We start from the raw sequence: 25603 nt of genomic DNA, 5'->3' as shown, positions 1-25603 counted from the left end.
TGTGGCAACTCAGTGAAGATTTTGAGTTGGAGATATTTTAGTGCTGGTTCTGTGGTTTAAGCTTATCACTTTGATATTTTTTTACAGACTTTTGAGGACTTGTCTATTACTCTCATACTGGATGATTTCTATTAACCACCTTTAAGTTTTAGTTAGTCTTTTTAGTTAGTCTTTCCTTTTACGATTCTAAGTTTTTTGTGAGCCAGACCTGGATTTCTTTTTAGAGTGATTTTAGTTTGTACTTTTAGTATTTCAATTAAAAGCAGGAACTATTTGATTTTCATTTTTGACATGTCCTATTTGGTGTTTATTGTAAGTATATTTTCTTATACATCTTTCACCCCAGATATAATAGCTGCTGAAGTCCTTGTGTACTAAATACAACATCTGGATTATTTCAGAGTTGGTCTCTATTGATCACCTTTTCTCTTGAATAGGTACCATGTCCTGTACTTTTCTCATATGTTGAATAATCTTTGATTCACTCCCTCAGGGGAATTGCTAATGAGATGTAGAGCCTCAGGATTCTGTTTATCTTTCTGAAGACTGTTACTGCTTTTTTTTCATAGTTAACCTAGTTGAACTCAAATATTTTAGCTCTGCATTTAAAAAAAGTATACTTATTTTATTTTTATTCTATTATTATTATTATTATTATAGTACTATGTCATGCATTAGTTGTACCTTCTTTTACATTTATTTTTAAAATTTATTTCAGTTGTGCTTTTGACTAATAGTAGAAAAGGGATCAGGCCTTCTACAGGAAGTGGGGAGAGGACATGATTATGGAGGTGTGAGTGTTACCCAGACAAAGGTTACACTTGAACAGCACCATGTGCTTACCTTCGGGTCCCTGATAACTTGTCACTGGCACAGTTGTGCCACCATTTTGTCCTGGCCTGCCTCAGTCAGGAACAAAAGGTGCTGATTAACTAGTGGACTTCTAAGATATAACGTTGTTGTGGAAATTTTTTCTCAGTAGGCTCACAGTGAAGAATCTTATCTAAATTTTATTTTTACCTCTCACAAAGACAGCTAGCTGCCACCACTGAGCTCAAATTAACAGGGCTCTTTCCCTTGATGATCTTCCTCATTACACTCTGCATTACAAAGGTCAGGTACCCTGACTTCCTGGGTCATGAGTTCATCCCTAGTAAATTGTTTAGGACCTGAATACAGAGAAGCTTAACTGATAGTTATAGGATTGAACTGAAATTCTGAGAATTCAGTCAAGCTGAAGACTATATCATTGGAATTCACATTCTCCCTATTCAAATATTCTTGCAGAAGGGAGAAAACCAGTGATTCAGAGCTGCGCTGGGGTAGGTCCTAGAACTTACTGAGGCATTAACTTCCCCAAGCGCCCCACTAGGTGGCATTGTTGTTAAATTTCTCTTCTTCCTTTGTTTATTTTCACTCCTAAGAATTTAAGTTTCATTTTTCACCCTTTTCCTGTGGGGAGCTCCTCTGTGGAGAGCTAGTCTCTGGCTTGGTGAGTAAATGTTGAGCAGGCCTACAGCTGATCTCCACTGGTTCAGGACTGCTGTACTTCTCCTGAAGGTAAGTGAGGCAGTTTCTGAGGGCAAAGGGCAGGAGGCTTTGGGGGAACAGATTGAATGTGTTTGGCGACTTAAATTGTGGTTCTGAAGCTGCTCTGCCTGTGGCTGTCTCTGCTGAGGTGGCAGAAAAGAGGAACTTTGAATCTGGGGAAAGAGTGACCTTCAGAGAAGGGAGATTTAAAAGAACAGGGTGTTGTTTGTTTCTCTGAGGGACCATTATTTCTCCAGGCTGACTTACCCTCATTTTCCTCTTACTCTGTAGTTTTGACATTCTACCTTGCCAAGTTGAGCCAGATTGCTCATAGCCTTTGTTTTTTCCCAGGCAGATAATCCCTTCCTGCCTTTCTCCACTGAAGCCTTTGAGGTGGAGCCCTGGTCTCCTTCTTCATATAGCCCAAGCTTCTGGTGAGGGCCAGGAGAAATAAGAGCCCTTACCAGGATGCACATGAGGGGAGGGATTTTAGGGGCCCTATCAGGGATGAGACCCTGTTGAAGCTGATCCTTTAACTCTTGTTAAATTATTGTCATTTTTTACTAAAATTTATCATTAAATATACAATGAGTTCCAAGACAACTCATTCTAGTTATTAGCGGCAGCAGTTGTTAAACTGTTGTTTAAACCGGCTGTTAAATAGAAATGGAATTAAAATCACCATTTCTCCAGGCACAGGAAACAGCTCACTTCTTGCCAGATTTCTTTATGTCACCTGTGTCTTGGGGGACCCTTTCCCATGACCTTTGCTTTCAGCAACTAAAGTTTCTTCTACTCCCCTTTTTGTTTCTGCTTGAATGCCTTCTCTTCCTAGTCTATCCTCTTGGTCTGCATCTGGGGCTGCTTCAGGCTCTTTTTCTTCCCATATTTAGACCAGACATAACACCTGATGCCTCTTCCCTAGACCATGATACTTTTACTTTTGTCTTGGTAACTTGTGGGAATCTGTGCACATCCTTCTTGATAAATGGTCAGCCCTTTGGCAAGCCTCCCTGACCAGGCTGCTGCACATCTCTGTGGCTCCCACCTGGTCGCTTGTCTTTTTGAGGGTCTAGTAAGCTGTGGAACTCGGGGGTTCGTCTCTCCTGAGTTCCACTGCTTACTCATACCTCAATTTACCCCATGATTCTCTGGGTTTTGCTTCTGCTTCAGAACACATTCTGTATCATCTTCCACATACCCTTCCATTGTTTATTACTTGAACCTTGTTCTTAACTTTTTCCTAGCATGGAGCTGAAAGAAGGAGTTGGTAATTTTTCAGAAAGAACTCCATCTTAATTTCCCCTGTGAGATATTTGTACCTCAATATCTGTGTTACCTATATTTTGATATGATGTGTAGTTTCCTTTCCTCTCTCTTCTCAGAAACATGAGTCTGTGTCTAACATGGACAAGGTTCATATGTTCATATGTTCATATCTTGTTATCAAGGTTCATTAATTGAATTCTCATGTGTTATTGCAGGATCACCCCAATAGGGGAAAGTAATTATTCATTTCAAAATTTTTATTAAAATGTAAAGCAGAAATGCATACAACCCTGGTAAAGAAACTGGTTAACTTCTATTGAACATGCAACATATATACTTACAGAAACTATATTTTGGGACAGAGTGAGGAGGTACAAAACAAGGAAAAAATTATTATAAGTGCAAAACAAAGATACAACAAAGACACAAGTATTAAAGTAAATGGGCTATAACAGGACAAGGCTTATACTATGCCCTGATAAAGGGCTTTGCAATTTTAAATAAATTTCAGGTTAGTTCTCAGTGTGAGAAGGTCATTTTGGTTGGAGTCTTCAAGGAAATGATGTTTTTTATACCAATTGATTAAGGAACAGAAAGGCGGCCAGTGTGGGTTGGAGGGAAGGTGGGTTGAGAGGGTGAGGCAGCAGAAGGGGATGTGGAATTGGACCCAACTAGACCATGATGAGATCAACTCACTGGTGATATGCATCTGAACAAAGGAGTGACACCGATGATAGATACTTTAAAAAATCACTTTGGCTGGTGGTGATCTGTGACAACAGAAGACTGTGCGAGACCAGGGACAGTATCAGGAAGACTAGTGGGAAACCATTTCTGGAATCCAGGTAAAAGACTGAGTTGGATGGGAACTAAGTTGAAGAGAGTACTGCAGGGTTTTTGATTAACTGACTGAGAGAGAAAGTGTTGAGACTAGGGGTCACTTTGTAAAGATGGCCTCTGTTACCAAGTGACTTGTTAGAAACAAAATGATCTGAGAGCTGGAGCTCTTGTGGGAAGACTCATAAATGACAGTCTGGTGCAGAATAAACCCTGGGCTTGAAGATGAGGTAGAAGACAAACAATGAACATAGAGGAATGGGGAGGAGTTACAATGTTCCTGAGGCCCCCAGGTAGCTGGATGCTAAGAACTGGCTCACTTCTCATAAGTAGTCCGTGAATCTGGGTGCAGGAGAGGTTTCAAGGATGTTGGCTAAACCCCTCATAGGACTTTTTCAGCATTGTGAAAACACTTTCATTTTTCTTGTCTGAACTGCACAGATACAGAAAACCCCTGTGCAGACTGTTAGGATAGTTAGGATATAGTGAGATAAGAAAGCTGACACTCTAGTTGGCCCTTACCTTACTCTGTAAAAACTCACATAGTACCATCTCCAAGAGCAAGGATACATTTTGTCTCTGTCTCTGTGCCTTAAGCCAAATGGTTTCAATGCTTCTTCGATGATAGAACAGAACTAATGAATATAAGAAAAATAAGCGTGCATTAGTTTTCTAGGGCTGCCATACAAAACGTACTACAAGTTAGGAGGCTTAACTGAAATTTCCTCTCACAGTTCTGGAGGCTAGAAATGAAACATCAGTGATGCTGCTGGCAGGGCTGGTTCTCAGAGCTGTGAGGGAAGCAGCAGTCCCAGGCCTCTCTGCTGGCTGCACTCCTGATAGTTGGCTTGCTCTCATGGCATTCCTTCTTGTCTAGTGAATCACCCTGATGTCTGCTTTTGTCTTCACAGGGCATTCTCTACCCACATGCATTTATCTGTACACAGATTTGCCCTGTTTATAAGGACACAGTCATGTTGGATTAACACATATCCTAATGATGTCATTTTAACCTGATCACCTGCAAAGACACAATTTCCAAACAAAGTTACACTCCAGCATTCTGGGGGTTAGAATTCAGTATCTTTTCAAAGGACACAATTCAACTCATAATAGCACTTAATGTGCTTGGAACAGGACACAGTTTATTTCTCCAGGACATGGCGTCCTTACATATTGAGTCTTCCCTCTCCTGACTGACTGATGCCTCATTGGAATTTATGTCCCTCAGGTCTCTGTTGTATGTGTGATCCTGAGTATGTGAACACACCTCTCCCTCCCTAAACACACACATTTATGTGCCTAATGACACATTGCCTTATGTCCTGGCTATGGTACAGGCCCCAAATCTACAAATACAAAACTCCCCAGAACTACCCAGATGGTTTTATTCTCTCTATTTCTACACCTCCATAGCACTGGGTATCAATCTAGTTGGTGCAGCCTCTATCTCTATTTGACCTGTGCAGTAATGGAGAGAACACTGAATGGCACTATTGAGAATGGTGTGTTTCCTAACATCTCTATCTATTTTTAAAAAATGACCTTGAACTTTGTCTTTTATTTTATTTACATATCTAGAGAATATTCTTTTTTATTTTTAAATTTATATTTTATTATTTGTTTTAATTTAATTTTCAATTACAGTTGGCATGCAATATAATTCTGTTTAAGTTTCAGATTTACAGTGTAGTGTTCAGACAATCATATAGTTTACAGAGTGATTGCTCCCCCACTGATATTTCAAGTACCCACCTGGCAACATACATAGTTTTCACCATAGTATGGACCTTATTTCCTATGCTCTACTTTTACATTCCCATGCTGATTTTGTGACTATTTTGCATAATCCTTAATCCAAGAAGGCAGTAGTCATGTATCAAAATTTTCATATAAGAAATAAATAGGTCACGGTAATTTCTAAATTACAACTGGTTATAAAACTGTTAGTAATAGAATGACCTCTCTATTGTGGTCTTTGCTGTTTCCCCAGGTTTCTCTGGGGAATGAGTTTGAGGGCATGGGGATGCTCTGTGGGGGACAGGTGTCTCTGCAAGGAAACAATTCTCAGGTATTGGAGAACTGCTGATGGTGGTATAAAACTGAAGAGCTGATTTAAAAGTTCTAATCTTCCATGGAGAGATGGGGAACTTCTAGTTTTCTATATTCGTCAAACATTGTGTTCCTGCGTAATGCACTCTTCTATGTATGGAGGACACATCGTGGACAGAATGGTGCTCAATCCATGCATGAATTTGTTTTTAAGAAAAAAAGTAAACAGTTAAAGAAAGATGTTATATATTTTATAATAAAACAAGAAAAATAGAGGAAATTTACAGCAAATGCTAGTATTGGCATTTTGCTGTAGATACACTGGCGCAGGCCCTTCTGATAAGAGACCACGTGGGACAGAGACTGAATAAAATGTGAGAAGAAGGCATGTGGACATCAGGGAGAAGATCACGCCATGCAGAGACAATAAGTGCAAAACCTCAGAGACGGCAGTGGGTTTTCCAATTTTAATGGTGAGATTATGTTTTTTGCATGGGAGAGAAAGGCAGGAGAGATGAATCTCAATGACAGATGCAACGGGGAAGAATTTTGACTCACAAGACCATATGATTTTACTGTTACTAATTTACCAGTAAAGGTAAATCTATGAAAACACAAGGAAAATTAATGGTAGCCTGAGGCTTAGGGTCACAATGGGGGTGACTGCTAATGGCATTAGCTTTGTTTTCAGAAACTAAATACATTCTAAAATGAAATTTGGTGATAGCAAATTTACCATGCCATTAATTTTACTAGAAATTATACCGTTCCATAAATAGTTATACTATTCCATAATAGTGGTACCATTCTATAAATTTACTAGAAATTATTATACTCTTAAAACAATACATGTGTTGTAAATATAACTCCATTGAATTGTTAAAATAAAGTAAGTCATGCAAGTGATAGGTTAAAGATCATTCCATGCAGAGAAGAGCAAGTATAAAAACCTCGCAGGCTGCAGTCAGGTTAGTGTATTTAACATGTTGGATGTGTCTGGGGGAGGGGAAAACTAGATAAGACTCATGATGGGGAGGCACAAAGCTCTTGGTGGGAAGGGCCTCAATTTGTCCCTCTATCCAATAGAAACAGAGAAAATAGCAATCCATCATTGCCTCAAACAGATGGAATTTGCCATGTGACATGAACCAAGAGTAAAATGTTTGAAAGTATTACAAAGTGTCCTTTTCATCGTGTCAATGACCTACCCTTCTTCTCTCTCTCTTTTCCTTTCCTAACAGAATATTAATGTTTTGTCCTGTTGTAAATCTCTGCACATCAATGTTCCTTCTCTTCCTGCCATTCTTATCCTGCCCCTTTTGGTATTACCAGCCCCGCAGGAGTTTGTGAGCAAGAAGAGCCTCTGGAGTCAGGACAGAAAGAAGCCAGGGGAAGTTGACCATGGATTTTTCATCACAAGAGAGCATAGATGCGGTGACCTGCCCCATCTGCCAGGAGCTCCTGAAAGAACCCATGAGCTTGGACTGTGGCCACAACTTCTGCCAAGACTGTATCACTGCAGAGAGTGAATCAGGGAACCCCCTAGAATTGGAATGCCGCTGTCCTGTTTGCCAGAGAAGATACCAGCCTTGGAACCTCCGGATTAATTGGCAGCTGGCAGAGAGAGTGAAGAAATTCAGGGAGGTTGACATGAGTTCACAGCAGCCGAGGAGGAGAGATCTCTGTGAGCACCATGGGGAAAATTATAATATCTTTTGTAAGGATGATGGGAAGGCTATTTGCAGGCTTTGTGTCCAGGAGCACCAAGGTCACCAAATGTCCCCCATCATGGAGGTGGCCAAGGAATGTCAGGTAAGCCCCTGGGTGGAGAAATATTGAACAGAATGGTACCTGAAATTTTTACTTTTTAATCCTATTCATTCCCCTTGTCATCATAGAACTAGCCCTGCATTCTCTTTTTATACCCTTGGCTTAGCTTTTGAGGCTTGAAGAACATTCAATGCATTCTTTTATTTTCTTCAAGAATAAGTATAGACTACACGATCTTAGCAAAGAGAAGTTGTATGACTGAGAGTTGCTTCCTAAGATAAGCTCTGGTTGCCCCTGTGAGCAGATGGGTTTTTAGGAAACTTTGCTTAGAGGAGAGAAAAGTGTCCATGACAAGAAAGAACTTTACTTGCTGCAGGATCATTTCTTCCTCCAGGAAAAGAGATACCAGATACTCTTGATAGAGGGGTGGTAACTCGCATTATCCAGGGAGAAAGAACTTGCATCACCTTTTCAGATTTCTGTCTATATTCTCAGTTCTAATTGCCAGTTTCATTTCTGAAACTTTAGTTTCTTCTGAGATGTTCCTAATTTCTTCTCCATTTATCCTTGGTCCAGGTTCTGGGAAAGCTCATAGCTTGACTTTGGTGGTTTTATTCTCATAGGAGAGGCTCCAAGAAGCTCTGAAGAAGCTGTCACAGGAGCAGCAGGAAGCTGAGCAGTTGGAAATTGACATCAATGAAGAGAGAGCTACCTGGAAGGTAGGAAGATATTATTCCTGAGGGAGTTCTGACACAGGAAACTGGGCAGCCTCTTTGTCCAATTACAGGGAAGCTCCTTCCTTCTTGGTACCTCACAATTAATGAGTCCAGAGGACATTTGATCAGTCTTTCCCTATTGAGGGTTGGGGGCTACAGAGTAGACATGTCACAAATAAAGCTACTGTTTTGGATGCAGATACCTATAGGGAAGCAAGTAAAAATTATTCATGAATCCCATGACCCATTTCTGTTGTCAAGTTTGAGGCTCTGATACTTACAGAAAACCCATTAAGGAAGGCCCAGGATTCCCTGTTTTGCAAGTGTGGGTGGAGGAGTTTCATATACAGTATGGCATAATTGTCCAGGACAAGTATCTGCAATCCAAGCCACATCCCCATAGCACATTGTGTCCCCTGGTGGGCCTTGGGAAAGTAGACTTGAGTGAATTACTCTAGGAGGAGCTCAAGGGAAAATAGTAGGAAAATGGAGTAGTAGGAAAAATGGAATGTGGAAAAGCCTGGAATGGCTTTTTTTCTTACCTCCTAAGTGCCTGAAGAAAATATTGCTTGTCTTGGCTTCCAAGGCTCATGAAAGACTGACAACCTCTCTCTATTCTCATCTCCAAAGAAACACATGCAGACTGAGAGAGAGAGGATTCTGCAAGGGTTTGAGGAAATAAGAGGCATCCTGGACAAAGAGGAGCAGAGGGAGCTGCAAAAGCTGGAGGAAGATGAAGTGAATGTGCTGGACAACTTGACTGTGGCTAAAGACCAGATGGTCCAGCAGAAGCAGTATATGAGTGAGCTCGTCTCAGATCTCCAGCGTCATATGCATGAATCAACTATAGACATGCTGCAGGTAGGACTTGGGATAGGGTTCCCACATATAATGAGATTCAGAGGAAACAGAGAGATTAAGCTGTTTTCCCTTCTGGGTCCCTGTACCTTCTTTCTCATTAAAAAGTTGCACTGAACCTTCAGAGCCCCTTATCTATCATTCATTTCAAGAGTCATTGGAAAATTCAATATAGAAATGACAAGAGAAATTCCCATGGCTATTATTTATAAAGCACTGGAAAAAAATTGAGAGAAGAGTCTATAGGCTTCTGTTATCTGTGATCTAGCATTTGTAAAGCATTTACTCACTGAGCTTAGTAAAACAACTGACTTCTCTCTTTGTGTTTGAATTTTTGTTGTTTTAAAGAGTGGCAGATGTAATGATAGACTAATACTGGGTGAGGGATGAGCACATACAAATATGCTTGTGTGTGTGTGTGTGTGTGTGTGTGTTTGCATTGACTAGGGAAAGATTGGGGGAAACCTGTAGAGACTTGATAAAGAGATGGTACTTATTATGAATGTTTAAATTTTCATGAAATTAACTGCATGCCTGTGATCTTAAACTATGAAATGTATATTGACTCTTAGGAAATTTCAGATGTTCTCTGCCTGATTGTTTGCCATTCTCTCTTGCTAGCTGAACAAGGATTTCAATTTATTCTATCGTTGTTCAATTAGACTTGTCTTCATGTTCCCCTCATTACCCTCCCCCTACCCTACCCAACCCCACTTCCCACATTCCATCCTCCCCCTCCTGTCATCTTTGTCCATGGGTCCTTTATACGTGTTCCTTGACGACCCCTTCCCTTTCTTTTGCCCATTACTACTCACTCCCCTCTCCTCTGGTCACTGTCAGTTTGTTCTTTATTTCCATTTCTCTGGTTCTATTTTGCTCACTTGTGTTTTTTGTTGATTAGGTTCCACTTATAAGTGAGATCGTATGGTATTTGTCTTTCACTGCCTGGCTTATTTCACTTACCATAATGCTGTCTAGTTGCATTCATGATGTCTTGAACAGAGCTCCTTCTTTCTTTCTGCAGAATAGTACTCCATTGTGTAAATGTACCACAGTTTATTGATCTACTTATTTACTGATGGGTACTTAGGCTGTTTCCAGCACTTGCCTATTATAAATAATGCTGCTATGAACATAGGGGTGCATAGATTCTTTTAAGTTAGTGTTCAGGATTCTTAGGGTATACATCTAGTGGTGGAATTACTGGATCAAAAGGCAGTTCCATTTTTAGTTTTCTGAGGAAATTTCATGCTGTTTTCCACAGTGGCTGCACCAGTCTACATTCCCACCAACAGTGTACTAGGGTTCCATTTTCCCTACAACCTTGCCAATGCTTGTTTGTTGATTTATTTATGATGGCCATTCTGACCTGTGCTGAACAAGAATTTCTTAACTTTGGTTCCAGTACTGGAGTAATCAATTTCTATCAGTTAAATCTTTACTTCTGCCTTAAAAAGCATATTTCTTAAGGTATAAGTTATATATGAAATCACCCATTGTAAATATGCAATACTAAGATTTTTAGTAAATATATTGAGATTATTTACTTATGTTTTTGTCATTCTATTACAGTTTTCCCAATTTTTTGCCCTTAGCCCTCCCCCTTCCTGCCTACCCCTGGTTTGCTTGTTCCTGCAACAAAAGAAAATATACTTCCTGAGGATTGTAATTATTTATTTTTGATAACCCAGAAACTGGAATGACATCTGACAAATAGAAGATTTTACCTTTGTCTCTATAATAAATAAAAGTATAATGAATTAAGGGGTCTGTTCATCAATGTATATTTAAAAAACTGTGGGCTGACTCTCTTCCTTCTGAATATTTCATCTCCAGATCCTTGGAGCATCTTTCTTACGTCCTCACATGAGTTCTTGGGAGGCTTGATCTGGGTCTTATTTCTAAAGTTTGTCCCCATTTATTTATTTTGACCATCTTCTTATTCACACCATAGCCAGGGGTGCTGGGGTGTGAGGAGGAAGGTGAGTAAAACTTTGAAAGGTAGGAGGGCTTATCACTCCTTCAAGATTTGCCAGAAAAAAATAAGGAATGTGTAGTTAAATTTGAATTTCAGATAAATGACATATCATTTTTTAGCAGAAGAGTCATAAAGAGTCCTTAGGTAAAGAGTCTTTAGCTAACGAGTCCTTTATCAAAATATTCTAAATATTGCAGAGGTGATGATTATACTAAGACATACTTGGAATTTATCCACAATTAAATTTTAATTAGCCATGTTAACTTTCTAAATGTGGAAACCTTATACTTGACTTACATATTCTCTCTTCTCCCCAGGATGTGATTAACACCTTACGAAGGTAAGTGTTCCATGCCAGGCATGGTCTCTTTTTGTGTGAGGTCAGAATTATAACAGTAAGAGTGATCTTCAATCAAACATAATTTTAAAAAATTGGTGTATTATGTAGTTTCAAATTGCTGATGACAGGTCAAACTATTTAATGGTAGGGATGTGTGTGGCGGGAGGTCACAGAATTTGGGTGAACAGAAGCATTGGAAGTAAAGGATTGCAGCATCAGAACTCAGTGACTTTGTTCATTTTAGTCAGACCTCAGTCTCTATCTTAGCATTTGTTTCTATACTTCATAGGTACCTATCTTGTCACAGGTACTTATCTTGTCTGATCATGACTTCTTTATCTGCCAGGCTCCCAAGTTTTCTGCAGGGAGAGTTTTGCACAGACTTTTTAGGTGATGTTCTCTGGGTTGTAATAGATAAATAAATAAATAAATAACTTGAGTCTCAGGGAATAATGACTTTAGTCCTACTGTCAATAATTAACCTCTTTTCCTTTAAACACTTTGGCATCTCATAGGGAAAAATGGTTTTTCTTTTTCCTATAGGAAAAAATAGGAAGAACATGGGTTTCCTGAGAAGAAGTCCTTCCCAAGGTCACTCAGTTAGTGAATGGAAAGGCAGACATGAATATATTCCTTCAGACTGTATTATCATGGCCCTCACCTCTCCCTCCCTGAAGGTTCTTCAGCAAAGTGGAGTTCAGTGAGGCAGCATCAGTGGAGGGAAAGCTGAGGGAGACATTGGTCTTTGAGAGACACAAAGTCGGAATTGTGAACAGTCAATTCTTTTCTTCTCTAGGTGTGAGATCTACACCTTGAAGAAGCCAAAAATTGTTTCCAACAAACCAAAGAGTACATTCCGAGTTCCAGATCTCAGTGGGATGCTGCAAAAGTTTAAAGGTGAGGGGAGCCAGGAGAATGATGTTTTATGAAAAACAAAGTCTAAGCTTACTAATTGGCTTTCGAGTTCTAAGGAAGTCCTCCACATGCACTTTCAACATCAGGCTATTTTTGCTGGCAATAATATGGCTTTGCAAGTCAGCTAACCTTCCTCTTTATTGTACGATAACCTTATAAGTTTCTCAAAAAACAAATACCCAACTTATTAGAAAAGTAAGCCCATATTACCTCTCTAGGAAGAAAGAGGCTGATGTTGACTCTGATTCCATGTTGCTAATCTAAATGACAGTCTGTTCCTCTCACCTCATCCTTTGTGTTGCCCTCTTCCACTGCTCTCCATTTGCTTCATTACCTTGTCCTGAAAGCTCTCATCTTCTCTCCTCGGGCAACTGAGCATGCATTCGACTCATCTTCCCATTCCACACTGGATCCATCTAACACTCCACCACCCCAAAACAAAGCTAATTGTGTACCCCATTTTCTGAGGGGAAAATATGGATAGTTTCTTTTGCTTTTAGAAAATGACCCCTAAGGTTTACATGACTGGGGAAATGCCATATATCATGGTCACTGCAGGCTCCTGTGTTGCCGAAAGGCTGGTGGTGTTCAGCATACCAGCTATGCTGTCATTTCTAAACTCAGATAGAGTGGTACATCTTTTATGAACAGGTCATTTCTTTACCTACTACATATTTTCCTCACTTGTATGCCATATTTCCTCCATCTTCTTCACTTTTCAGTTCAACTCTTATGATTTCAAGTTGGAATTGCTAGACAATGGATTATCTGCCCCCGTTGTTTGATTTCCCCTAAACATGCACACCTCTCTAGTGCTGTTTTTCATATATATACACACACACACATACACACATGTATGTATACATATTTATATATATCTGAAAACATATGTATACCTGAGAAATGCACACACACACACACATATATCTGGCTGGTTATTTAATTTACTGTTACTGTATTTTTCAGACTATAAGACACACTTTCCCCCCAAATTTGGGAGGAAAATGGGGGTGCATCTTATAGTCCTAATGTAGCTTACCTGGCTTGCTGAGCAGGGGGCAGTGGTGGAGAGGGGTCACAGGAGGCAGAAGCAGGGTCGCCACTGCAGGAAGCCAGCGGAGGCAGGAGTGGGGTGATGCTGTGGGTCCTGGGCTGGGAGGAGTGGGTGTCCTGGCAATGCAAAACAAGGGAGACAGAAGCGGAGTCCCTGCTGTGGCATACTATAGCACTAGGGAGGAGGGTACAGGCAGTGCAGGCACCTTAGGAGAAGAAAGCTTGCGGCACCCGTATGTGCCTCCATCATGTGACTGGGGAGTCCCCCATTAACGTGAACATAGGCAAATTCCACTGCAGGGTCCCCTGTCAATTGGCCCTGCAGCTGTTGCAAAACTACAACTCCCATCATGCTTGGACAGGTTGGGATGGTGGGAGCTGTAATTTGGCAACAGCTGCAGAGCCACACTGGTTGTACAAAACTGCTGTCCCCATACAGAGAGTATTGCACAACCTGTGGCCCTCCAGCAGCAGATCCCCCCATAACAGTGTCAGCAGCAGATCCCCGATAACAGGGCATCATCCACTGATGTTCTCAGCTACGGTGCCCCCGTAACTATGAAGGACACAGTGCTGATAGTTCTGTCATTACTGTATTTTGTTGTAGAAAGATACAATAGAGTACTGTAGTCTCCTACAGAATCTACCGTAATTGTGGAAAGATGTCAAGGCAGAAAAGGATTTTATATAAAATCTCTTTTAAACTGGAGGTAGTGAAGTACGCCAAAGAACATGGGAATAGAACAGCAGAGACACTTTGGGCCACATCCAACCCAGAAAATGGTACAGTAATGGAGGAAACAGGAGGATCAACTGCAAAAAAATAGACGAAATGAAACAGTGTTTTTGTGGGCATGCTGCAAAATGGTCACAGTTAGAAGTGTCTATGAAAGAGTGGATCACATGTCATGGGAACAATGGCTTTTCAGTAGCTACAAAAATGATCATATATGAAGCCAAACATCTTGCTACAGAGAAAGGCATTGAGGACTTCACTGGATCACCATCATGGTGCCTCAGATTTATGAAGGGATGTGGCCTTGCTCTGTGCACCAAAACTAGGGTTGCACAAAAAATGCCCAGAGAATATGAATAGAATATGAATCCAAGATTATGTCCTTTCACAAATTTGTACTGAATGCAAGAAAGAAAAGTGGATTTGAAATAAGCCAGATTGGGAATATGGATGAGGTCCCATTAACCTCTGATGTCCCATCAAACCAGACTGTTGATGTGAAAGGTGCCAATCCCATAACCATGAAAACCTCAGGGCATGACAAAACCCATTACAAGGTTGTGTTGTCCTGCTGTGCAGGTGGCACCAAACTGCCACCAATGATGATTTCCAAGAGAAAAAACATGCCAAAAGAGGCAATCCCAAGAGGAGTTATTGTTCATGTTCATGACAAAGGATGGATGGACGAAAATGGCCTGAAGACATGGATGGAAAAAGTATGGTCCAAATGCCCTGGAGGGCTTCTGAGAAAACCTGCTCTATTAGTGCTTGACCAGTTTAGGTCACATATCACTGAAGTTACCAAAAAGAGATTTAAAGAAGAGAAAACCCATGTAGCCATAGTTCCTGGGGCGCTTACCAGCCAGTTGCAACCTTTGGGCATTTCCATCAATAAGCCATTTAAAGTTTTCATGAGAGGAGAGTGGAACAGATGGATGGCTGCTGGAGATCCTGATCTGACACCCACTGCACGAATGAAGAGGGTCCCTATTACCCAAGTTTGCGAGGGGGTGAAAACCTCATGGCAGTCAGTTAAGGATGAAACCATTGTGAGGTCCTTCAAAAAATGTTGCATCGGCGATGCCGTAGACAGCTCTGAAGATGGCATCCTCTACGAACAGAGTGAAGACAGTGATCCTAGTGATTCTGAGAAACTGAGTTTCACGAATGTGGACACTAGTGACGAGGAGTTCTTGGGGTTCCTTGATGATTAGAATTTTCCTACTTAAAGCTTGAAGTCAGTGATAATGGTTGTTAATGCTGCTGCTGAGTTCTGTTTATACTTACATTGGTGAAATAGTATGTTATTTATGTTATCACATATTTTACCACATTTTTTGCTTCAAAAATTTTTTTCTATTTTCCTTCTTTAAAACCTAGGTGTGTCTTATGCTCCAAAAAATACAGGACTTTCCAGGTGAATGTCAAACATCAGGGTCAGAGTGGTTTAAACTCTGTATTTTGACTCATCTTTTTGTTTGTAGGTATTAGTTTAATTATTAGCATGTAATTTATAGTCATTAAAATTAGTTGAATTGTCTTACCTAATATTTGGGACTTCTTTCCCAGGATTGATATTCATTTCATCTGTGTTCTTATTTCTGCAGTTATGTGACTTCTGTGATCCTATGAGTATATTTATACTATATCCCTCAGCACCATCCACACCTTTGGGCTCCTAAAAAGGTCTTTGGTATATTTCCAGGAAAACATGACATTTTACCATTTATCAGCACAAGACTTCTCAGAACCTTCTAAATTACCTGTTTTGCCTTTGATTAATTCATTAAGGTAGGAACAAACCTCTGAAGGGGTGCCCTGAATACATTAGGCGCATCGCAGCTGTGTGTATTGAAGACAAATAACCTTTGTAATCACTCACTGTCTCTATGTACACATCTGATAAAGGTTTTTCTCTTGCCACATACACAAATACACTGTCACATATTGTGTCCTGATGATAAGAGAAGTCATTTAGAACATACAGTGAATGATAGCAATGGTTACACTGTAAATAAGGAAGTCACAGCAGGGCTTTACAATAAATGAATACATAGGAGAGAGTTAACCAAAGGATGAGAGTGATTTCTACTTATACCAAGGGCAGCACTGTGTGCTGAGAGAAGAGCAGGTATAAAAGCTCAGACATAGAAGTGCTTTGGTACATTTATTATGGAGGATGTGTTTTCTTCATGGGAAAGAATAAGTAGATGAGATTTTGGGTCCCAGAAAGATCTTGGTAGAAGGAGCCTCAGGTCATCTTCATAAAAGTAAGGGACAACAACCACCATAGCATAGATAAGAATGAAATCTGTCATGTCAGATAAACTAAAAGTATTTAAAATTGTTATAAATTACTCTTTTTACCCATCTCCTTTCCTTGTCTCTTTACCATTTCTTTTTTGTCCTTCAATATGGTTTCTTGTCAAGTCTGTGATTTCTACACAGTTAGCATCATTTATGCTTACCTTTCTTACTCTGTCCCCTTTAACCTTTTGATTCTGGCAGAAATCTGTGAGCCAGAGGAGCCTCAGATCAGGACAGATAGGAGCAGGGGAGCAGCTGGGATGGCTTCAGGAATCCTGGTGAACATAAAGGAGGAGGTGACCTGCCCCATCTGCTTAGAGCTCCTGACACAACCTCTGAGCCTGGACTGTGGGCACACATTCTGCCAAGCCTGCATCACTGCAAACAACACCAAGTCCATGGTCAGTGAAGAAGGGCAGAGCAGCTGCCCCGTGTGCCGAATCACCTACCAGTCTGGGAACCTGCGGCCTAATCGGCATGTGGCCAACATAGTGGAGACCCTCAGGGAGGTCAAGTTGAGCCCAGAGGAGGAGCAAAAGACAGAGCTCTGTGAGCGCCATGGAGAGAAACTCCTGATCTTCTGTAAGGAGGATGGGAAATTTATTTGCTGGCTTTGTGAGAGGTCTCAAGAGCACCGAGGTCACCACACTTTCCTCATGGAAGAGGTTGCCCAGGAGTACAAGGTAACAGACCAGGATGGAGGAAAGACGGGGCAGAAAATAATATGTGATGAGAAATCTGTTCTGCATTGACTCTAGTTACTTTGCCACACTATCCCTGAGTCTCGTGATCACTTTTCTTCCTATGTTCACCTTCTAAGTCCTGAAAGACATTTCTGTGCATTCCACACAATTAAAAAATTATGAGCAGACTCAAAAAAAGTCTTTTTGAGTATCTCAAAAAGATATTTTTGTAGCTTGTGCTGATAGGTGGAGTTTTGGAGCCCAAAGAAAGCTGTTATGGCCCCTTTGAACAAGAGTGGTAGGCGGGCAGCTGGGTGGATCAATACCTAAGTTTTTCCGTACTACAGAATCAGGTTTCTAGTACAAACAGAATCAGTCTTCTGCTGACATGGAATGGGGACTTCTATCATTGGGTCTTAGAGAAAACATTTACCATATCAGGTTTCCTTTGAGTCACAGGTTCTAACTGCTTCCTGTACACTCTAATATCTTCAGAGGTCAGCCTGATTTTTCTGCCTTTGTCCTATATTCTGAACCTGAGAAAGCTTATAGCTGGGCTCTGCTTTGATTCCTCTCTCACAGAAACAGCTGCAGGCAGCTCTGAACAGGCTGAGGGGTGAACAGCAGAAAGCCGAAAAGTTGAAAGATGACATCAAAGAACAGAGGACTTCCTGGAAGGTAGGAGGAGACTCCTCTGGGGGAGTTAGACAAGAATCTGGGCAGATCCTAGAGTCTTAGTCTCAAGAGCTCCCTTCCTCCTATTCCCTCCCTGAAAGTCGATATGTCCAGTCATAGATTAGGCATTCTTTATCCTTTTCCTGATAGGGGTGGGACTGAAATAAAATCTGTCATAAATTAACCCAGATATTTTTAGTTTAGTGATTCTCAGAAAGACTATGTGGTGAGGATGGCTTGTAAATTCTGTGCTCATTACTGTCATTATTTTGAGCCTTGAACTCTTTCAGGGGAAGACAATTTCCAGTAGTACAGGACTCTACCCCAGTGCTCAAAGTTAAGCTGAGGGTGGGGGTTGAGTTCAGGAGTAATGCAGGGAGGCATGACTGTCCTGGGCAGCTGTGGTAAAACTGAGCCACACCCAGGTATCACATTTTCCTTCAATGTTGGCTTCAATAATGTGGACATGAGGGCATTATTTTAGAATGTGTTGAAGAGAAAATAATAGGAAAAATCAGCCTCCCTAAGCATTGCTCTCCTGCTTTCATCTCTCTTCCCTGTGAGAGCATCCAAATCAAATCTTCTTCTGGCTCCCAGCTGCTGTCTGATAGCCTGAATCCCTCTCTCTTCTCTCATTCCTGAAGAATCTAATACAAAACGACAGCCAAAGTGTCCAGGATTATTTTAAAAAACTGAGAGGCTTTCTGGACACTGAGGAGCAGAAGGAGCTACAAAAGCTGATGAAGGAGAAAGGAGATGTTCTCCGTGACCTGGAACAGTCTGAGAGTGAGCTGGTCCAGCAGAGCCTGGTATTGAGGGATCTCATGTCAGAGCTGGAATGTCGGTTGCAGGGGTCAATGAGGAAGATGCTGCAGGTAAGTTGGGAAGAAGCCTCAGCATTTGAGCTTGAGGAAAATGAAGACAAATTTCTTGCTGTGCTGTGTGTCTGTGCTGTTTCTGGTGGTGACACTGAGGTTCCCATGGCCTTGAGGTAACCTTTTCCTGCATCTATTTCAGAGGTTATAGGAATAATTAAATGCATAAATAACAAGGAAAACCTTGTTTGCAACAGTGTATTAGTTCCAGTAAAAATTTTTGACTGTGGAGAGAAGATTCACTGTTTCAAATTATATTCTATAGGCCCCAATATCTGTGATCTTCCCTAGAACATTTTTCAAATACCTCCCCATGCCCCAGGAGTTTTGGTTTTGTTTTTTCCTCATAGAATGAGTTAAGATTTTTCTCCTCTGTATTTTTTGAATAAGCAATTATGAAAGATTGGTATTATTTATTCCCTAATAATTCAATAAATTCACCAGTGAAACCATCTCACTCTGGGCCTTTCCTTTTTGGAACAGTTAAAAAATATGTATGTATGTATATGCACACATTATTTTATTGAGTATGTAAGTTTATATATTGAATACATACATATATAAATACAGGAAAAATATATATATTATTAAATATGCAAATTTATTTACTGCATGTACAAATATATAAACTCGGTAAAATATATATTTTTCTTGTATTAAGTTTTTTAACATTTTGATAATGCACATCTTTGTAGAAATTTCTCCATTGTTAGTTGTCATTTATAATCACAGAATTAGTCATTATAGTCCCTTAGAATCTGTTTCATTTTTACAGTAGTCACAGTGATGTCTTCTCTTTTATTTCTTATTAAAGTGATTTACTTTTTTGGGAGGGTCGATTTGGTTAATTTTACTGATGTTTTTCAAAAATGAACTTTATTATTTTATTTATTTATTTTTAAAGTTCCAGTTCCTGTATTATTGACTTATGTTCTTTATTATTCTGTTTCCTTTATGTTCCTGTATTTACATATGTGAACTGAGTGTGTGTATGCATGTGTGGTACTGTGTTTAATTTGCTGTTATTTTTCTAGTTTCTTAAGGTGAGAATTTAGACCACTGACTTGACACAACCCTTCCTGTATCAATTTTAATGATATAAAAACATTGTTTTTGCTATATTCTTTACTTCTGGATTATTATCATTTGGATTCAATTAACTTATTTTCAAATTTCTTTTGTGATTTTTTGTTGTTGTTCTTAAACTCTTGGTATCTTTGACACTATAGTTTAATTAAAAACACCGGGAAATTTTATACTTCTTCTTCTTCTGAATATTTTACATTTAATTCCTTTCTAATCAAAAAGCATAACTTTTATTATTTCAATTTTTAAATATATTGACATTTACTTTATAATCTAAAATGTTGTATATACAAATTTAAAAAATGTATTTACTTATTTTTAGAGAGAGGGGAAGGGAAGGAGAAAGAGTGGAAGAGAAACATCAATGTGTGGTTGCCTCTCATGTGCTCCTCCTAGGGACCTGCTCTGCAACCCAGCCATGTGCCCTGACTGAGAATCGAACCAGCTACCCTTTGCTTCACAGGCCTGTGCTCAATCCATTAAGCTACACCAGCCAGGGCCAAAATTTTTTATATACATTTGAAAAAATGTGTATTGTGCATTCATTGTGTGAAAGGGTCTATAGATGCCATTATCATTTCTTTTCTTCGTCTAAAGTCCCTTTAACGTGTCTTCTTTTTCTAATCTGGAAAGCTCTTTGGGTCTCTTTCAATTCTAAATGATAGCTTTGCTGGATAGAGTAATCTAGGTTGTAGGTCCTTGCTTTTCATCACTTGACTAATGCCAATCCCTTCTGACATGCAAAGTTTCTGTTGAGAAATCAGCTGATAGTTTTACAGGAATTGTACGGGTTAACAACTGTTTTTTCCTTGCCCCCTTTAAGATTATTTCTCTGCATTCTTCATTCCTCCCTTAGTCATTTTTATGCTACCTGCTTTACTATGTGTCCTGTTTTTTGTTGAAGTTCTCATTGAGATCATCTATTCTTTCCCTAAGTTCAGTGAGCCTCCTTATAAACACTGTTTAGAATTCTGCATCTGGTGGATGGATCCTTCCATCTGTTTTGTTTAATTTGAATAGAAAATAATTTTTAAAATTTTATTTCTGCTTCCATCTCTTTTCCCTGTGAGAACTTCTAAATCAAATACTTCTATTTTCTGAGGTTTTATCCTGATCTTTGATTTGGGACTGTGTCATCGTCTTCTCATTTTGGCTGCCTCCCTATGTTTATTTCTGTATATTATGTATATTTGCCGTGTCTTCTGGTCTTGGCTGAGTGCCTTATGTAGTAGTATCCTTTGCTGTTTTTTTGTTCACATGAGCATTGGGCTCCAGGGGTGTCCCTAGTGTGGGTTGTACATGTTCTCCTACTATAATTGAGCCTTAACTACTTTTGGCACATCCGAGGCTAGAACTGACCATCAGGCTGAGTGGCTGTGAGTAATGGCATTGACTCTAGTGAAGAAGCTGACTCCATGGAGTGGGATTCACGATAGTGGGGCTCATGTGCCTACTTGTCCACCCTTTGGGTGTGTCATTTGTGGCTGTAATTGAGTGGCATTCTGGTAAGTTCCGAAACTGGCTGCCAGGTGTATTGGTTCTGGGTCCTCTTGGGAGGGGCTCTGATGTAAGCCAAGTCTGGCCACTTCCTTTGTATGTCTCAGCATCACCTATTAGGAGCAACAAAGTGATCTGTGATTGGGGTGGTTGCCTGTGCTGGGTTTGAAGATGTCTTGGAGATGCTATGCGGTTCACTAGGATGAGCTGACATAACTGCTAGCCTGAGGCCGCTTAGCAAGAGGAAAAGTCATACTAGGTCAGCCCATACTAGGTAAGCCACTGCTTGTTTGGGGTTTGTGGAACTTGAGAGGTTTTAGGAAAATTTGCAGCATGGGCTGACAAGCCAGCTGCATGCGTGGATTATCCTCTGAAAGAGATTTGGTCAGAGGCTTGAATCGGGTGCAGTAGGGTCTCTGGTAATCACTGGGATTGGGCAAGAGTGATGTTAGCCTGGTTAATGGAGACTCAGATTTGGTCCTTGTCTGTGTCCTGTGGCTGTGTACAGAAGGGCTCCAGAAGAAAAATACAGAGCCTGCCAGCACTCTAGTCCTTAGGATTGTTGCCTCAACAATCCTTCCACCTGAAGCCAGACGATTCAGTTTCTCCTCATATGTCTCTGGCACGTTTCAAGTTTCTGTCTCGTCTCTGGAGCTTAGGACAAGTGTTGTGAGGGAGTGACTGTGTGCTAGGGCCCTTTAAGGAGATGCCAGGTTTTTCAGTAGCCCTCCATCTCACCTGGACTGAGTCCATGCTGGATTTCACAGCCAGATATAGTGGGGACTCCTCTTCCCAGCACTGGCACTCCTGGCTGAGGAGCTGGATGTGGTGCTTGGACTTCCTGTCTATCAGGAGATACCTCTGCATCCAAGATATTCCTACTAATTTTTAACTTGCACAGGAGGGTGTGGTAGCAGTTTTGTCTCAGCCCCTCCTACCAGTATTGAGGTGACTTCTTTATATTTTTAATTATAGAAGTTCTGTTCAGCTCATCTTCAGGTGCTTCTCAAGGGTGATTATTCAGTCATTTATTTACAATTTTCATTTGGTTGTGGGAGGGGACAGTCACAGCATTTGCATACTCCACCATTTTGACCAGAATTCTGTCAATTTACTTTTGCTCTACTTGTGTCTTTGAGTGCAAAATATGTATCATGTCACTAGCAATAATAATATTGTTTTTCATCTGGTCCAAGAATCTCTGCCTTTATTTGGTGAATTAAAACAATAACATTTATTGCAATTCTCATGTAGCTCCATTTAATTTATATTATAATTTGCTTCAATAAGTTTCTTGCAATTTTCATTGTTCTATTTTACATCAACAAGCTTCTTTTGAATTAAACAGACATTTCCAATATAAAACATTAAGCATAGTAGTTTCTATGTCTGTTGTAGTTGCTCCTTGGAACACAATATGCATCCTATTTTACTATGATCTACTTCAGATGAATATTAAATTAATCTCAGTAAAATATGGATACTTGCTTCCAAAATTGCTTTCTATTATTATAGCAACAACACAATTATGCTTTAATGTGAGCACTTCAAAGACAGTGTATCAAATGAGGAGAGACTTGAGAAAACCCTATATTAATACAGTTGTTTGCTTGAACCTTCAGCAGAAGTCATGTAAACTTCTTGAAGTAATTCTTGACAACTAATAGTACATCATTTTATATTCATGTTGAATAAATTAATGAGCCATGACTTATTCAAATCATCTCATGAGAGCCTTACGAACATGGGTAATATGTCATGGGCCTCATGTTTTCCTCCTAAATATACCTCATGTCCTAATAGTGGAAGCCTTAGGCTATGGTTCCACAAGGTGAAAGTTTGTTCCACCTCTTAGAAAATCTGAAAACTTCACATGAGTCTTCTTGAATGATTGTCCTGAGTTTTCTCTTTACTTCTTGGGTCTCACTTTGAGACCATCTCCGTTCCCACCATATCAGGGAGTGGTGGGGATGTGATGAAGCTTTGCAAGTCAGGAGGCTTATTATTACTTGACTCATGTTTTCTCTTTTCTCCCTAGGATGTGAATGGCATCATGGAAAGGTAGGTGTGGGAGACCAGAGATGGTCCTTTTGTGCTGTGAAAAGAGGTTTAAAGCTATTAATGTTATCTGGTGGTTAACTAGAATAAAATATTGCTCAGGGCAGGCAAATTATGGTTTAGTTTTACCTTAAATGTCTGTTCACATGCTATGGTTTGAGTGTTCCCTAACTACTGCAAATGGACCAGTTTGTGCAGTGAAGAATTTAGGTTGGGGGAGTTGTTGAATTCGGATCAACAGCTGTTAGGGGTGAGATGTTGCAGTATCAGATCCATGTGACTTCATAATTTTACTCACCCAGAACACCTGTATTTAATTCAGGTTTCCTTTATTTCTTAGCAACTTTATCTATTGTGCATAGGTTGTATCTTCTATACCTGCCAAGCACTCAGAATTAGAGAGGACTGGGTAGGTTTCCAGGGAAGGCAGCGGACAGGACCCCCTACTTCTCCAGCGGCGCAAGCCATCTGGCTGTTCGCAGCAGCTGTGAAGGGGAAAGGAGCACGGACACTGGTTGGAATCAGGAGTGAGGAAAAAGGGAAGGGGCGGGGAAGAGGGACCAGAGAAGGCGTGGGGGAATCTCGCGAGGGTTGGAGTTTTGGCGAGAGTTTGTGGAAGATGGTGCCTGTTGTGACAGGAAAATTTGGTGAGCGGCCTCCACCTAAACGACTTACTAGGGAAGCTATGCGAAATTATTTAAAAGAGCGAGGGGATCAAACAGTACTTATTCTTCATGCAAAAGTTGCACAGAAGTCATATGGGAATGAAAAAAGGTTTTTTTTGCCCACCTCCTTGTGTGTATCTTATGGGCAGTGGATAGAAGAAAAAAAAAAGAACAAATGGGGCGGGATAATTGTTCTGAACTAGAGTCTCAACCATGTGCATTTATTGGGAAAGGAAATAGTGACCAAGAAATGCAGCAGCTGAACTTGGAAGGAAAGAACTATTGCACAGCCAAAACATTGTACATATCTGATTCGGACAAGAGAAAGCATTTCATGCTGTCTGTAAAGATGTTCTATGGCAACAGAACATGATGACATTGGTGCGTTCCTCAGCAAGCGGATAAAAGTCATCTCCAAACCATCCAAAAAGAAGCAGTCATTGAAAAATGCTGACTTGTGCATTGCCTCAGGAACAAAGGCCGCTCTGTTCAATCGACTTCGATCCCAGACAGTCAGTACCAGATACTTGCATGTAGAAGGAGGTAATTTCCATGCCGGTTCTCAGCAGTGGGGAGCGTTTTACATTCATCTCTTGGATGACGATGAATCAGGAGAAGGATTCACAGTTCGGGATGGCTACATCCACTATGGACAGACAGTCAAGCTCGTGTGTTCAGTCACTGGCATGGCACTCCCGAGATTGATAATTAGAAAAGTCGATAAGCAGACTGCATGACTGGATGCCGACGATCCTGTGTCACAACTCCATAAATGTGCATTTTACCTTAAGGATACAGAAAGGATGTACTTGTGCCTTTCTCAAGAAAGAATAATCCAGTTTCAGGCCACTCCATGCCCAAAGGAACCAAAGAGATGATAAATGATGGAGCCTCCTGGACAATCATCAGCACGGATAAGGCAGAGAATACGTTCTACGAGGGGATGGGCCCCGTCCTCGCCCCTGTCACACCTGTGCCTGTTGTAGAACGTCTTCAGTTGAATGGCGGTGGGGACGTAGCAATGCTTGAACATACAGGACAGAATTTCACTCCAAACTTACGAGTGTGGTTTGGGGATGTAGAAGCTGAAACTATGTACAGATGTGGAGAGAGTATGCTCTGTGTGGTCCCAGACATTTCTGCATTCCGAGAAGGCTGGCGATGGGTCCGGCAGCCAGTCCAGGTTCCAGTAACTTTGGTCCGAAATGACGGGATCATTTATTCCATGAGCCTTACCTTTACCTACACACCAGAACCAGGGCCTCGGCCGCACTGCAGTGCAGCAGGAGCGATCCTTCGAGCCAACTCGAGCCAAGTGCCCCCTAATGAGTCAAACACAAACAGCGAGGGGAGTTACACAAGGGTCAGCACAAATTCAACCAACGTCACATCGTCTGCAGCAACAGTGGTGTCCTAACCACCGTCTTGTTGCTGGGACTTAAACTGACTTTGCAACAAAACGTTGACAGAAAAAGGAAGCAAAAGAGAGAAAAGTGAACAATCTTTTTGGTTTCTTGGGAAAACTTTTCATACCAGGTGATGTTATTCAAAAAGCCCATTACCTGCAAGTGCTGATTTGATGTGCGGAAGCCACAGTAAAACAAGCAAACAAATCAACATATATAAACTATTGGAAATCAGTTTTTTTCGGCTGTTATTTTTGATTGGTTTTTGTTTGGTTTTGTTTAAATGGGCAAGAAATA

The 25603-nt window shown here is 40.5% G+C and overlaps 1 protein-coding gene and 1 pseudogene across 6 annotated transcripts; both read left to right on the top strand.

Moving 5' to 3' along the window:
• Nucleotides 1–1411: 1411 nt before the first annotated feature.
• LOC118979467 (tripartite motif-containing protein 5-like) lies at nucleotides 1412–23649 on the top strand. Of its 6 annotated transcripts, none has more exons than XM_037035519.1 (10): nucleotides 1433–1492; nucleotides 7021–7500; nucleotides 8082–8177; nucleotides 8805–9035; nucleotides 11328–11350; nucleotides 12147–12247; nucleotides 16563–17044; nucleotides 17627–17722; nucleotides 18364–18594; nucleotides 23216–23642. In XM_037035519.1, exons 2-10 carry the CDS (start codon nucleotides 7090–7092, stop codon nucleotides 23240–23242), a joined length of 1698 nt encoding a protein of 565 aa, XP_036891414.1. In that variant the 5' UTR covers nucleotides 1433–1492; nucleotides 7021–7089; the 3' UTR covers nucleotides 23243–23642. The 6 variants fall into 6 exon arrangements, with proteins under 6 accessions (XP_036891415.1, XP_036891414.1, XP_036891412.1 ...); XM_037035517.1 differs by having other exon boundaries at nucleotides 1436–1560; nucleotides 23216–23641; XM_037035521.1 differs by having other exon boundaries at nucleotides 1437–1492; nucleotides 6971–7500; nucleotides 23216–23641.
• Nucleotides 23650–23806: 157 nt separating this feature from the next.
• LOC118979468 (recombining binding protein suppressor of hairless-like) lies at nucleotides 23807–25540 on the top strand (annotated as a pseudogene).
• Nucleotides 25541–25603: the final 63 nt, after the last annotated feature.

This window comes from Sturnira hondurensis, unplaced genomic scaffold (assembly GCF_014824575.4).
Source record: "Sturnira hondurensis isolate 20B ecotype Veracruz unplaced genomic scaffold, ASM1482457v3 Scaffold0022404, whole genome shotgun sequence".
Taxonomy (NCBI): domain Eukaryota; kingdom Metazoa; phylum Chordata; class Mammalia; order Chiroptera; family Phyllostomidae; genus Sturnira; species Sturnira hondurensis.
This window is presented reverse-complemented; position numbering and strand designations above follow the sequence as displayed.